Below are 13,180 nucleotides of genomic sequence, written 5' to 3'. Positions count from 1 at the left end.
TGTGCCGCGTCACCCTTCACCTCACCTCATGTGCAACTAAACGCCGCCCGACTGACCCCAGGAATGCTTTATGTTCGCTCGTATATTTAGAAATCCCACCGGGCTTTGCACTTTCCTGTGAGAATGTACACCTGCTTCGCATCAGATGAGAAAGACATAAACTAAAACGCTGACACACTAGATTAGCTTTGCATTTTAGTTGCTAGTGGATTTTGATGTCAGGAGGTCATATATTAAAAAAGGTTAATCCCAGATTTCCAACATTTCTAACCTAACCTAACCAACCTAAAACGTGACACTGAAAACATTGGAAGTGCGGCCATATGCAAAAACCTTTGAGAGAACCATATGTCTTCATGTGGGCACTCCTCGGTGCCCTTGCAGTTGTTATTTCACAGCACATTTGTTTTTCTCGCTAGACCCATGCATACTTAGAGGAATCCTTCTGGGATATTGGCCGGTCAACTTGTGCAACCTTTAAGCAGTTGTCTGTGTCAGCAGCCATACTGCACAATCAGTGTTCGGTGCTGTGTGTGCAGATGGAAACCCACGAGACTTCAGCTTTAAAACCTGACAGCGAATGCAACAGCAGCAGGGACCATAGTTAACTGCTGATAAACATACAGACAGCCAGCTGTTCAGACTTAGCCGGGTCACACTGTACAAAAAAACATGACTCTAACATCTCTACTTCTTGCATCTGTTGAACACACCCAAAAACTGTACGTTTCCATCTTGTCAGGGTTCTTATTGCATAACAAGTGATAACTTGATATCTATTGGGTGTTTGTGTACTCATTCTTTTGCTCCAAAGGCATTTTATTTTTGAAGGAATGTCCTCTGAGATTTCGACATGCTATCACGAGTGTCTCTCCCTGGTGCTCTTATTCAAAGCAAATCTTTTTATCAGTGGTGTTAAAGACTCTACAATGTCTTTTAACTTAACAAGGCGACGGCCTATTAACTTCACATCAGTGATCATGATTGACTACGATAGTAGTCAAACAGTAGTTTCTCTTTGCCAGCATAAAAAGGATTTGTTTTTATGCTAACAAAGAAAGGATATTTTGAAAAATGGGAAATTTTAAAGGAACCCAGTGAAAATCTAGAGAGAGTTGTAGATTTACACAAGAACCAGCAATATCCCAATTAGTAGATGCTCTGCTCTACGTCCTGAGTCATAGCTGGAAGCTATTTTGAACATGGAATCTGGAGTCCTGGAATCCACATTTCTAAACAACTGCAGATTTCCAGATCAAAGAGTTGTTTGTAAGTACAAATTATTTGGATGTGTCACCACTCAGGCCAGTTATGGAAGAAGACCCAAACTGTCGTCCTCAGATGAGAGGAAATTGGTTAGGATGTAGAGTTGGATGTCTCAAAACCGGTCTTGGTCTCGAGACTTCGAGAACACTTTTACGTGGTCTTGGTCTTGTCTTGGTCTGGACGGACTTTGGTCTTGGTCTTGTCTTGGTCTCGCTGTCTTGGTCTTGCTGTCTCAGATCAACATAGTGGTCAGGAGATTTGGAGTCAACAGTATCCTGACACACAATGTAACATTTAATAATGTGTCCTGCGCAAAAGCATCAGCTCTAAGGGCCGTGCTTAGAGAGTGCTTTGTAGTGAATCTGAAGAGTCGCCTCCCATTGAGCGAGAGCCGGCTCCTCACTTAATTTCCTTTCGCTGCTCAGCTCTCACAGTGGCTCAGCTATGCTCCAATCCCTCCATATTGTGGCCAATCACATGCGAGGATATAGGATAATATCATTATGTGAATAACAGAGAGGGTGAGAGACGCGGCAGTCAAGTGGAGCGTGCGTCTGTCCTCTCAGTAAGTGAGTGAGACAGTAGACAGCTCCAAATTACTATGACATCCATGCCCATAATGAGTGTATGTAAACTTCTGACCACAACTGTAAGAGAGCAAAGGATTATAAAGTTTAATCTCCTGTTCAAAGACTCCATAAGAGTCCATTGCTGAACCTACATCCAACCTTTTAGTTTGGGACAATCCACTATCCCGGGCAAACTGTAGCTCTAGCCTGTACCTACTGTTCTATTTCATGTCAAGGCGAATGTGCCTCAGGGGAGACCGGTTGCAGTTTGACACAAATAATCGAATCGTCTGGCTTCCCCAACCCCCAGCTAGGGTCTCTGCCAATAATATTTCCAGTGCTGCATTTTGATAATGGCTACATTCAAAGTTCAAAGTGAGTTTGTGCCTGGTGCTGATAAACACTGCTCGATATCCGCTGTGGTACTTGGCTGGGCTATTGGAAGTGTTGGATGCTAGGCGGTGTGCTGTACAAACAGTTTTCCTGAAGAGACTGGTTAGAGGAATTCAGGAGGACAAAAAAAGGGAGTGGTAGCCGAAGCTGCACATACCAAAGGCTCTCCAACAGCGACAAGGAACACCTACACTGGCCTGAGTCACATGGCTGCAAAATATCTGACAGGCATTTCTTATTTCATTTTTGGCAGCAGGAACAGAACCACTTTAACAGAAATCAGCAGCTAAGTATGCAGCAGTGTTGCAAATAGTCAAGGTTTCATTATATAGCAAAGCAAGTTATCTTTATCAAAGGATGATTTGCCTTGATAAACTTAACTGAAAGCTAATTCAAGGCAATCAACTTACCTGAAATCAAAATGACACCTTGTCACAGTGATTGGCAGTTGTAGCCAACCTACAGCAGATGTGATCTGTCATAACTGAGACCTTTTAGCTGTTAAACCTCCTGACCGTTCAGTATCGTTTAGTATTGTCTGTTTGGTATTTCCCACTCATATTTCCATCAGTTGGGCTTGAGTTGTAAAATATACACACATCACAAGACCAAGAAAAATTACTATTTACTATTTACATAAAAGAATAAGATCTTGAAAAAATAGAAATAAGAAAAAAATAGCGATAATTTCACCAAAGTAAAAAAGGCTATTGAAGTATTAAACACAATAAAGTGCAATGTTACTTTCATTAAACATAGGTTATCAAAGTATGCTGTGTAAGTATGTCAAATATAGAAACTCTGGTTATGTAAATGAAAATTTAAATTAAAAATTTATGTAAATTCAATTCAATTTCTGTAACTTCAAACACAGGTACATCAGAGGCTACTTAAGAGTGATCTATATCAGATATTATGAAAGAATCATGTTACCTAGCAACCATCTGCCAACAGGCTAAAATGATCATTTTTTTGGCAATTATGCACATATGACAATTTATAAAAGCATCTTATCATTCTTTCACCTAATTTGTATCCATGAAAGTTGAATTTTGCTTGATATAGTTTGGCACATTCACACTGCCTGACAACCACCTAGCAATGTGCTAATATGATCTGCTTTTAGCCTTTATGTGCCTACAGTTCGATATGAAAGCGTCCTTTCATTTTAATTTCATGTAAGCAACATCTCATTTATATACCTATTTTTTGCATATAAACAACATCTGTCCTCCATAGAGTTTTTTAATCTTATCAATATGTTTCAGTGTATCTCTTTGACATCACCAAGAATAGAGCATGGCCATGTAATATTCATATCACTGCTAGTACCAGGTTGATTTGATTTGTGTAATTTGGCATACCTTCGCCTTTTCTTCCTGTTTCCATTTGTTAACAATAGCCTCTTGACAGTCACCCTTCCACTGAGCCCATTTCTGATGAGGTGAGGGATCTCTCAGGTCCTATGTCAGGTCTTTGCTGTGTTTTTTAAAGCACATTTCTTTCAGATACTGTTTATCTTCAGTAGATAGCCTTTCAGTTCTGCCAATAGTTCTTTTGTCTTCCATCAAGTTTCCTCAAATTTTTTAAGGACACACTGCACACCATTGACAGCTATCTCAGGATTTTGGTCAATAGCTCATCAGGAATCACATTGTTGGTGAAAAAAGTATTTTGTGCCTGCCAAACTGTCAGTCAAACTATCATTTCTTAAATAGATTCAACTAAAGAAATGGGAATCAGCTGTTTGTTTTTGTCACATGCTACTAGTGACAAAGTGCCGAAAGATATAATTTTAAACAGATTAATAGAAACACTTAGTACAAAGTTAGCATGCTAGCTAAAAGTTAGCCTGACAGTATGCTACTATACTAGCTGCTTTAAGCAAAAAAACATTGTATGAAGAGATGGTGCTTGAGTATACATGAACAAAATTCCAATAATTTCTTTAATTTCTATTTTATTTTATTAATTTATCTCTCTGAATAACCATAAGATAACTGCACAATATCTATTCGCCCCAAATGTAACATGTATGGTATCGGGGAATAAATATGGCTGCTTAAGCTTGTTGTAGCTGGGGTGCCTTCCAAAATAGGCTGTTGTGGTAGTAAACAGAAAGACAGCGGCCACAGCTTATCAAACGTCAATCTTTCTTCTGCTTGGCATAGCCAAAAGGTGAGAGACACATCAGTCAAGTCGCTCATATCGCTGAAGCAGATTTGATTTGTCAGGCAGTGTAACCTTGAGGCACGTTACACTGGCTCACATGGATCTCTGGCCTCTCACACACTATGATAACTGAGAAATTTGCATAGGACTATGGCACAAAAATGCACCGTCCTTCACTGGAGCTAGCTCATACCAACCCGTATCGCACACATACATATTGCATTCTGTTCCCTTTCCCAAAACAGAAATGTGCAATTTTTTCCCTTTCTTTTGAAACCAATTAAAAGGAAAATCAAAAATTCTGATTGGATTTTTGATCATTGTACGCCACTTTATTGAGCAAAAATGTGAGATAAAATCTGTTTATGAAAATCAATATACAACAGTTTTCAGTAGTGTGCCTGTCTAATGTACACAGTGATTTTTTTAAATTATTCCCTGCAGTGCAACAGTTAACATCAGTGGAAAGACCAAAGGGTACTACATACACGCTAACTTGAACCAGCAACACCCAACAGGATGCTCTGTTCTGACTCCAGCATCACTCCACAAACAACAACCTCAGGTTAAGCAACTAAGTAGACAGCATCTCTGTGTGACTTCAACACGGGTTCAAAGGTCTTCTGACTCAGGGATGAGCGCATTCTCGACAGAAACATTAGGGAGGGGGACTGGACCACCCGTAGACACCCACCCCAGAGCAGCTCTGTTGAAGGAGGGTCGAATTACCGGGGTGTCCCCTTGGAGCTCCGGGAGCTCTGGGAGGATTTCTACCTGAAGGGTCTTGACAGGAGCAGGCCTGGGTGCTTTGCTGAAACCACCGAAAGGGGTTGCCACCCTGGAGATGACAAAGCCACGGTGTTAACAGCAGACAACATGTGCTAATGAGAGAAACTTGAAGTGACATTTGAAGTGATGCAATTAATTAAAGCCAAGCAAAGACATTGACCCGGGGACATTTCTAAGATACAGTTGCTGAGTGTGAGAAACACTGTGCAACGAATGAGGTGAAGGACAGTATTTTCTTTGCTCACTCACCACTTGCAGTCATGCTATATTAAAGCAAGAATGTATAATTCAGAGAGAGTTAGACTTTTGAATGGATGCGATTTACATTCATAAATAGTAAAACACACCCTCAACAGTTATATATTTAAATGTTTTATTGTTATAACTTCACTTTTAACTCCTAATTTCCATTTGTGTTTCCATTTGTTCACCTGTTTCAGGGATGTCAGACTTATTTTACATCGTGGGCCACATAAGGTCTGCTTTGATTCAAGTTCGTGCAAAGAAGTTTAACTGTGCATTTAATCTCAGGGCTATCTTTTACATGATTATTTTGATCTAGTATGAATGGCCATGGGTGAGGCCTTTATCAGTAGGAAAATCTGTAAAACGTCATTTAAAACTCCAAAATATATGCCCTCTTTTACATTTGAAAGGATGATTCTGGCCCTCGGGCCTTATATTTGACACATCTGACCTATTTGGGAATTACCTGTTGAAGCTTTTGTACCCTGGCAGGTCTTGTTGAGGTGCCAGCTCTGGCATGCGGGTGATGAGAGTGTCAGCCAAGGCAGGGTCATTGATGATGGCCTGCTCCCAGGGTGAGTGGTAGGACTTTGGCACAGCTGTACTGTTGAACTTCTCCGGAGGGATGTCTTTCAAAGGACCTCCATACCCTGGATAAATTATACAACACTGGCAGTGAAGGCATGTGGGGCTTTTCTGTTTTTCTATGTCAAATAAAGACCAGGTGTTGGCTTTTTCCACACGGTTCGCAAACCAGAACTTTGTGAGAGTCAGTTCAAAAGACTTCTTCAACAGCCACCAGCGAACGTACTGTCCAAAGAAAGCAGATCCTTCACTTTCATCGCAGATCTGAAGAAAACTTGAGTTCAGAAGTGAAAAAACGTTTCCCCTTTCCACCGTCTGTAACTGTTAAACTTTTAACTGATTTTGGTTTGTCTTTTAGTTTGACTGCATGTAAATACAAAAGAACAAAGAGATCAGGTCATTTCAGACTAAAGGAAAGTGACATTTAAAAAAAAATATCTTCATCTGTATTTTGTTACAAATGTGTACCTAATTTAACAGCAGTCTAAGTGTCCTGTCTTTCTTCTTTAGCTCCTTTTTTTCTCATTAAAGTTCACAGCCAAACAGAATAAAGGCACAGCTTCCCCGTGTTTGTGCGTGTGGGTGTGTGGATGCATGCCTGCATGTATGTCTCCCCACATACACTGTGTGTGTTGATGGGAGAGTCCAATCGAAAGTACTATCCTTCAAACCCAGCGCTTCACTCAGGGGGGCTTGCAAGCTTGGCGTTACATAACACGGGCCGCTGTGTCACGTCCTAACCCCTCACAATGAACAATTCCCCCTTCCTGAGTTTATGTTTTGCCCTGAGGAGGAAGCAGGAGAAACCAAACAGACCTGTGGGGAAGTTTACAGATTTTTTTGGTAGGGGGGGAATAATCTATGACAAAACACTGTGTAAAAATGTTTCTGAGGCCATGGGATATTATTCCTGTGGTTGGACGTTTGGCTAAGCTGATACTTTCGTGGGAAAGGATGATTACACCCCAGTTTCATGCAGGGATAAAAGAAGGAACTAAACCAAAAAGGAAATGTGAAAAAAAAAACCAGCAGTTGGCTTAATTAGTGTCCAAGTGGCCTGATAACTAAAGGCACGTTTGCTTATTCCTTTTTCCATTGTTGAAAAATGGCACAAAAATAACTTTTTGTGAAGTTTCCGGTGTTTAACTGTTGAAATGGGCTTACTGTATATGACTATTGCCTGGCATGCACTCCTACAGTAAGTGGATGAGTGGGCTATTTTAAACATAATTCCCATTTGATACCTGATGCACTTTGGCCAGATTTCTGCTACAGTTGGACTGACTTCATTCACATACCCTGGGGTCTGTGTCTGGGCCACAAATAGCACCCCACCCTAGTGTCAACACGGTCATCCTTAAATCATGGTTTTGTGTCAGCTGAGCAAAATTAGGACATGAGGGAGGATGTGAGTGCACAGCTGATGGTATCAGCAGCACAAGAGCCAAACAGGAAACGGTTTCCGTGAGTAAAACTCAACGAATTTTAGAATGATGGTAAGAGCTGATTGCAATAAGGACAGTTGAATAAAAGGAGTAGACATGAGAGAAGGGAGTAGGATGAATATATAGAAATAAATAAAGGAGTCAGGCTCAGAGAGGGAGAACAGAAATGTGTAATCATATTTAGCCCGAGGCCAGCAGATTCCAGGCAAAGAAGAAAATTGTTTTCCTGCACGATCAAAGCCTGCTTGAGTACAAACAACGAGAAACAGTTGAATCCATATCAAAACACGGCACATCTAGTACTTTGTGCAGAGCACATGTGCGCAGTCACTCTGCTGGGAGCTGTACTTAGCATTCATCATACAGCAAAAAGACCAAAGTTTAGTACAACACAATTAACGCAAACAGGTTAAATGGATAGGAACAGCTGAATATAAGTCAGTAGTATATCACTGCTGTATGATTTTGAGTCCTTGGAAAGTTTTTTCAGTGCACTGTATCACACAGCTTTACCTACCCGGAGCAATGCGGGTGGGATCTGGCACCATTTCCATAGTTGTTGTGTCACATGTCACTTTCGGTGGCTGGTCAACACCTACGTTGTTCTGGCCGCTGTGGCTGTCAGTGGTATTCCCAGTCTCAGTTTGGAAGATGGCAATGCTCTACAAGAAAGATCAAAGAGGTCATTCGGGCCCACAAAAAAGGTTTGAAACCATTTATCAATCAGTTGATTCCTGACAATTCATATCAACGTTTCACACGATTTTTGGAACATTTTCGACAGCATTTGTTTGGTTACTTGGTAACAGGAGAAACAAGCAGCAAACATCTTGCCATCTTTGAGGTTAATATGACATAAAAATGGATAACCATGACATGCATATCAAAGTTTCCTCAGTTTAGAAGTCATAAATCTAAACAGTAAATCAGTTGTATCTTCATTGCAGCGATATCACATGATAAGCACATAACAGATCTTCAATTTTCCACGTTTTCCTTAAACAAAGGAGCTATCTGTTTGTCCAGTTGTCTGTCCATTTGCCCTCTACATTCGAAATAGTATTCTCTGGACTGAGATGAAATGTACTGCAGCCCCAGCACCCGGCTTTTCATCCCCTCTGAAAGATATTTATGATGATTTACTCGAGGATTTCCTCAGGAAATGTTGACAACTTGAAACAAAATCCTTCTATTGCCCAGAGCAATAAACAAACCGAGATATCTAAGTCCTTCATACATCAAAGATGAGGGGAAAAACTTCTCTTGAGCATAATAGTTATTTTATCTGTGGACTTAAGGGGGGCATTGAAAAGTACACAAGGGAACCACACAACTAAATTAAAGAGGACATAACTACGGATCCTAATTAATTAGATATAACAGAGAGAAACCTGGCTTTACTTGATTTTGCTGTGCGCTGTGAGACATGAACTTCTTTGTGTGACCAGATCAGCGAATGGTACCGCTGAGAAAAGAAAATGCTAACTTGGCGTGTTGCCCATCCATACACAAAGGAACATTAATAAAACCACTTATGACCAACTGCACGACTTGTGCTACAGATACACTGCCCTGTGTTTGTGGCACAAGCAATATAAACACTCGAAGTGCTTATACTTTGTCAGGATGTAAGGTGGAATGTTTTTCATGTTTTGGTGAAAGAAGATGAATTAGGAAAGGGATAATCGGGCATGAAAAATATGCACGCTAGCAATGTGGAATTCTTACGGTACCCTCTTAATCTTTATCCCTACAAATGATCATAAATTTATGTGCATTTCAATGATTAGTTGTGCAGTTTAATGAGATTATCTGCTTATTTGCTGTCTTATCAGGAGTTAGGTGGTTAAAAGATTTAAAGATTGCAACCTTGGGTGCTAAAGAATTGACCGTTAGAGATGCCAAGAACTGCCTCCACAAGTGACTGAATCCCCATAGACTCCAGTAAGTAAATGCTCAGCTTTAGACCAGAGATGAACATGTCTCCAACCTATTACAAAAGACAGCTTGGGTTTGTATCAAAAGTTTAAGTTCTGCATGATTAAAAGCAGTAACTGGTCAGCACCAGGCTGGTAGCCATCTTTAGACTTCATCTTGGTGGTTGAACTGGACCTCAACAGTGTGTTTGTGATCTTTATCCTTTCTGGGGCCTTTTAATTAAAATATCTGACTCACATTATTGTTTAATGTGAGCTACAGTGGCCACATTAATGCTTTAAAGTATCCATTAACAGCTACGTATGGGATTTACATGCTGTTATGTTGCAGTGATCTTAAACTGGTACAGTTCAAACAAAGAAGATATGAAATGTGGATTATAAAGTTGTAGAGGACAGATTTTTGGGGGGGTTTATTGTTGGGTTGGTTGTGTTGGTTAATTTGATTAGTTTGGTTGGTGTTTGGGTTAGTTGGGTTGATTGATTGTTTGTGTTGCGTTGGGTTGATTAGCTTAGTTGGTTAGATTAGGGTGATTGGTTCGTCTGGTTAGTCAGTTTGTTTGATTTAATTAGTTTTTATCTTTTGAGAGAGTCAAGGTAACTGGCTAGCAAATCTTCCTGATAAGGTAGCCTGCTGCTGCCTGCAGCTTTAACTGTAGTTCCTACGCAAACATGAACAAGGACTCGATTTTGGGACCTATTGTTGAAAAAGAAGATTTTTTTTCCCCAATATCTAAAGATTTCTTTAAGATAATAATTTAGACCACAGTTCTTCTTACATTCAGCTGTGTGTTGTTTTGGTTCTGGATGCTCTCAAAAGTGTATTTTTCTGATCGTCTCTGACGCATTTTGAAGAGACGGGAGCCCCGGTTGGAGGCGAAAGACAGCTCCTCCAGCATTATGTCCTTAGGCACACTCATCTTCTTTCCCAGATCCATTTCTATATCTGAACAGAAGGAAACAAAACAAGACACTAAACAACTTGTGTTTATTCAGTGCTTGAATCAGACTTCTGACAAGACAAATGTATTTTCACGATTCCTATACTCCCACCTATGCTGAATCAAATTAAATCCATACAGGAAAAAAAAAACCTCCCTGCACAAAAGAAAAAATCCTGTACATGGCTGCTGACTTAGCATTCCTGCCAGTATGATGAACGAGGAATTATCTTCCCTCGTAATCAGCTCATATTCAGTGCTTGTTTTATGGTTTGCTCCGCATGTTAGCTACTGCATGCTGATCATGGAGATGTCATCGACCTATATTCAAGCGTGAGACACATAATTTGCCAGAATATCTTTCAGCTGTCAGTAGCCTTCAGACCCTCCCCATCCCCAAGGCGCACAGTTGTCCACGCCCTGAAATAGCGTGTTCAAAGGAGAACGACAAAGGATTAGTTACTATGAGCCATAAAAGTAGTCATTTGCTTATTTATAGGATCATAGAGGGGAAGGTTGGCAACTGTTTTGCTAGAAAATGATGGGCTCATGCCTTTTATAAAGTAAATTTTGGAGAATTTGACAGTAAGGCTAACAGATCTGTACTGTAACTTATGGTGTTGTTAACTAATTGTCTTTGTTTACATGTTTAATGAAGAAGGTAAGAACAGAATGTGGGAGGTCAGAGGGATCAGGAAAACATGCAAGTGAAGAGGAAACGATACAGCTACCTTCTTGGGCTTGAACCTCCCTGCAGATTGCTGCTGCCTGCATTTTCCTCTCTCTGGTTGTCATGGTGGAGAACTGTGACATGGCTGCCATTGGGGAGATTGGGGTGAGGCAAAAAGTCACAGGAGACAGTGCACATCAGTACAATCTGTTCAAATGTACAATCAAAGACAAAAGCAAGGCAGCTGCATGTTAGTCATCAAACACCCACAACACGCACAAAATCCCACCGAAGCAGATAGAATTTATCAAGGCAGTGAAAAGGGCAAAGTTAGCACTTCCCTTTAAATAACCTTGGGCTGTTAAACGCCAAGCACATGCTCTGCAGATATGGCAACCAGCAGTGTCAGGGGCGTCTCAGAATCGATATGTTTGAAATTACCCAAGTGGGCTGAAAGGACAGGGATGCAGAGCATGGTGTTGTCACATCGAACATGTGAGACAGCAGATTAGAGAGCAAATCGGAAAGTTTACACCGAGGTGTCGGAGAACACGAGTGTTTTATTAGAATCCAAAATGCTTTTCACAAAGCAAAGAACAATTTCTCAAAGAACCAACGAGCATTTCACAGCAAGTCTTCAAATTACCATCACTTAGAAATCAGTTGATAACAGACAAGGTTGCAAAATGCTTTACCTCCAATACGCTGTTGTGTAGATATATATATATGCTATTTATAGCTTTGTATTTGAGGTACATTCGCTTTAAATAAATCAGGACATATCCCATATATACAATTAAATTAATACAGAAAAAAGACATACATTTTCATGTATGTGTTCATTAAAAAAATAAAAAAATAAATATAAAAGCAAGCTATCACACCAACAGTAAAATACAGAGGGACTGAGTGTAGGTGGCAGAGAGAGTCATGCTTGATTAAAAGTGCAAGTGTCACGTTAGACATGGACAGCACACCTGTGGAGAAGCCCAAGCGATGGCTTACCTGTCCTGAAGGACCCTCAGGGGGTTGTCTCAAGTTGTGCCTGTCTCCTCGGGGAAAGAAAGGTGAGGTCAGACCGGGTAGTGTGACCCGTGTGGGCGCTCACGCTCCCCGTTACTGAGGCTTGTGTTGGGGAGGGCAGCAAGTGGGGGCTGCAGCCTGTGAGTGACTGAATGAGTGGGTGGGTGGGTGGGTGTCAGTTTGTCTGTTGTCATTGGTATTTAGTTCACAAGCAGAGGGCGACTAAATTTAGACCGCTGCCACTACTACTTCACTTGCCCAACACCATCTCCCTTGGCCCGGTGTTATTACAGTAGCTCAGAATGAATCTGTGTTCATTTCAAAACAGGCAAACATTTACCTAGCGGGCACTTTTAGAGTTATTATGTAAAAAAAATGAGAATGAACTTAATGAAAAAAGCAAATAAATAAATAAAAGGCAAACACTTTTATTAGGCATACCTGTTACCCAGTCGGATAACTGCAACTCACTGCATTTAGGCATGTACAGTGCTGTGCAAAAGTCCTAAGCCGCCACTAATTTCTTTATATATTTGGAAAATATAAAGTAGGTGCAGAGATTGAAAATCAGTATTTGGTACGATCGCTTCCATTCTTCAACACAGTCTGAGCTCTCTTAGGCAGCTTTCTCGTCATTTCTTTAAGTAGCCTTCAGATATAGTTCTCCAAGCTTCTTAAAGGACATTCAAAGAAGAAAGCACACACTGCAAGCTCTGCGGAGGCCATTGTGTTTGACTGCGAACCAGTGTGTGTTTTTCTATGCTGATATGCTTTTACAGCACTGGCAGTATTTGGGATCATTATCATGCTGAAAAATGAAGCTGTTACCAATTAGACAGAACCCCCACCATGCCATATAGATGGCCGAAGACACTCAGTGTTGTCCCTCGCTATCCTAACACATCAAAGATGTCTTGAACCACAAATTTCCCACTTGGATTAATCACTCTCTGAGACCTGTTGCAACTGATTTTCAGTCTATTTCTTGTATAATCCGGCAGTCTCTCCTCCATGTTTCCCTTTCTTCAGAATGCTTTCTTGACAGCCACCCTTCCACTGAGACCATTTCTGATGAGGCTTCAGTGAACAAAAAGGACTGAAAATGAATGAAAAAGCAGCTAATGTCAAAAGAAAAACTTTGAAA

The 13,180-nt window shown here is 40.7% G+C and overlaps 1 protein-coding gene across 2 annotated transcripts; it reads right to left on the bottom strand.

Moving 5' to 3' along the window:
• Positions 1–4,705: 4,705 nt before the first annotated feature.
• Positions 4,706–12,206, bottom strand: myoz2a (myozenin 2a). 2 transcript variants are annotated; one of them, XM_026161867.2, is made up of 6 exons: positions 12,019–12,206; positions 11,075–11,158; positions 10,182–10,348; positions 7,983–8,127; positions 5,902–6,085; positions 4,706–5,238 (listed from the first exon to the last, which is right to left on the bottom strand). In XM_026161867.2, exons 2-6 carry the CDS (start codon positions 11,154–11,156, stop codon positions 5,013–5,015), a joined length of 804 nt encoding a protein of 267 aa, XP_026017652.2. In that variant the 5' UTR covers positions 11,157–11,158; positions 12,019–12,206; the 3' UTR covers positions 4,706–5,012. The 2 variants fall into 2 exon arrangements, with proteins under 2 accessions (XP_026017652.2, XP_026017651.2); XM_026161866.2 differs by lacking the exon at positions 12,019–12,206 and having other exon boundaries at positions 11,075–11,302.
• Positions 12,207–13,180: the final 974 nt, after the last annotated feature.

The sequence above is a fragment of the Astatotilapia calliptera genome, chromosome 3 (assembly GCF_964374335.1).
Source record: "Astatotilapia calliptera chromosome 3, fAstCal68.1, whole genome shotgun sequence".
Classification (NCBI taxonomy): Eukaryota; Metazoa; Chordata; class Actinopteri; order Cichliformes; family Cichlidae; genus Astatotilapia; species Astatotilapia calliptera.
The sequence above is the reverse complement of the archived record's forward strand: the minus strand, read 5'-3'. Positions and strand labels throughout refer to the sequence as shown.

Coding starts and splice junctions, on each gene's coding strand:
- myoz2a (XM_026161866.2), bottom strand. CDS start 11,165: ATGGCAGCCATGTCACAGTTCTCCACCATGACAACCAGAGAGAGGAAA. Junction 10,349..11,074: donor GGAGGTTCAAGCCCAAGAAG/GTAGCTGTATCG, acceptor CCTTCTGTTCAG/ATATAGAAATGGATCTGGGA. Junction 5,239..5,901: donor GGGTACAAAAGCTTCAACAG/GTAATTCCCAAA, acceptor TGTCATCTCCAG/GGTGGCAACCCCTTTCGGTG.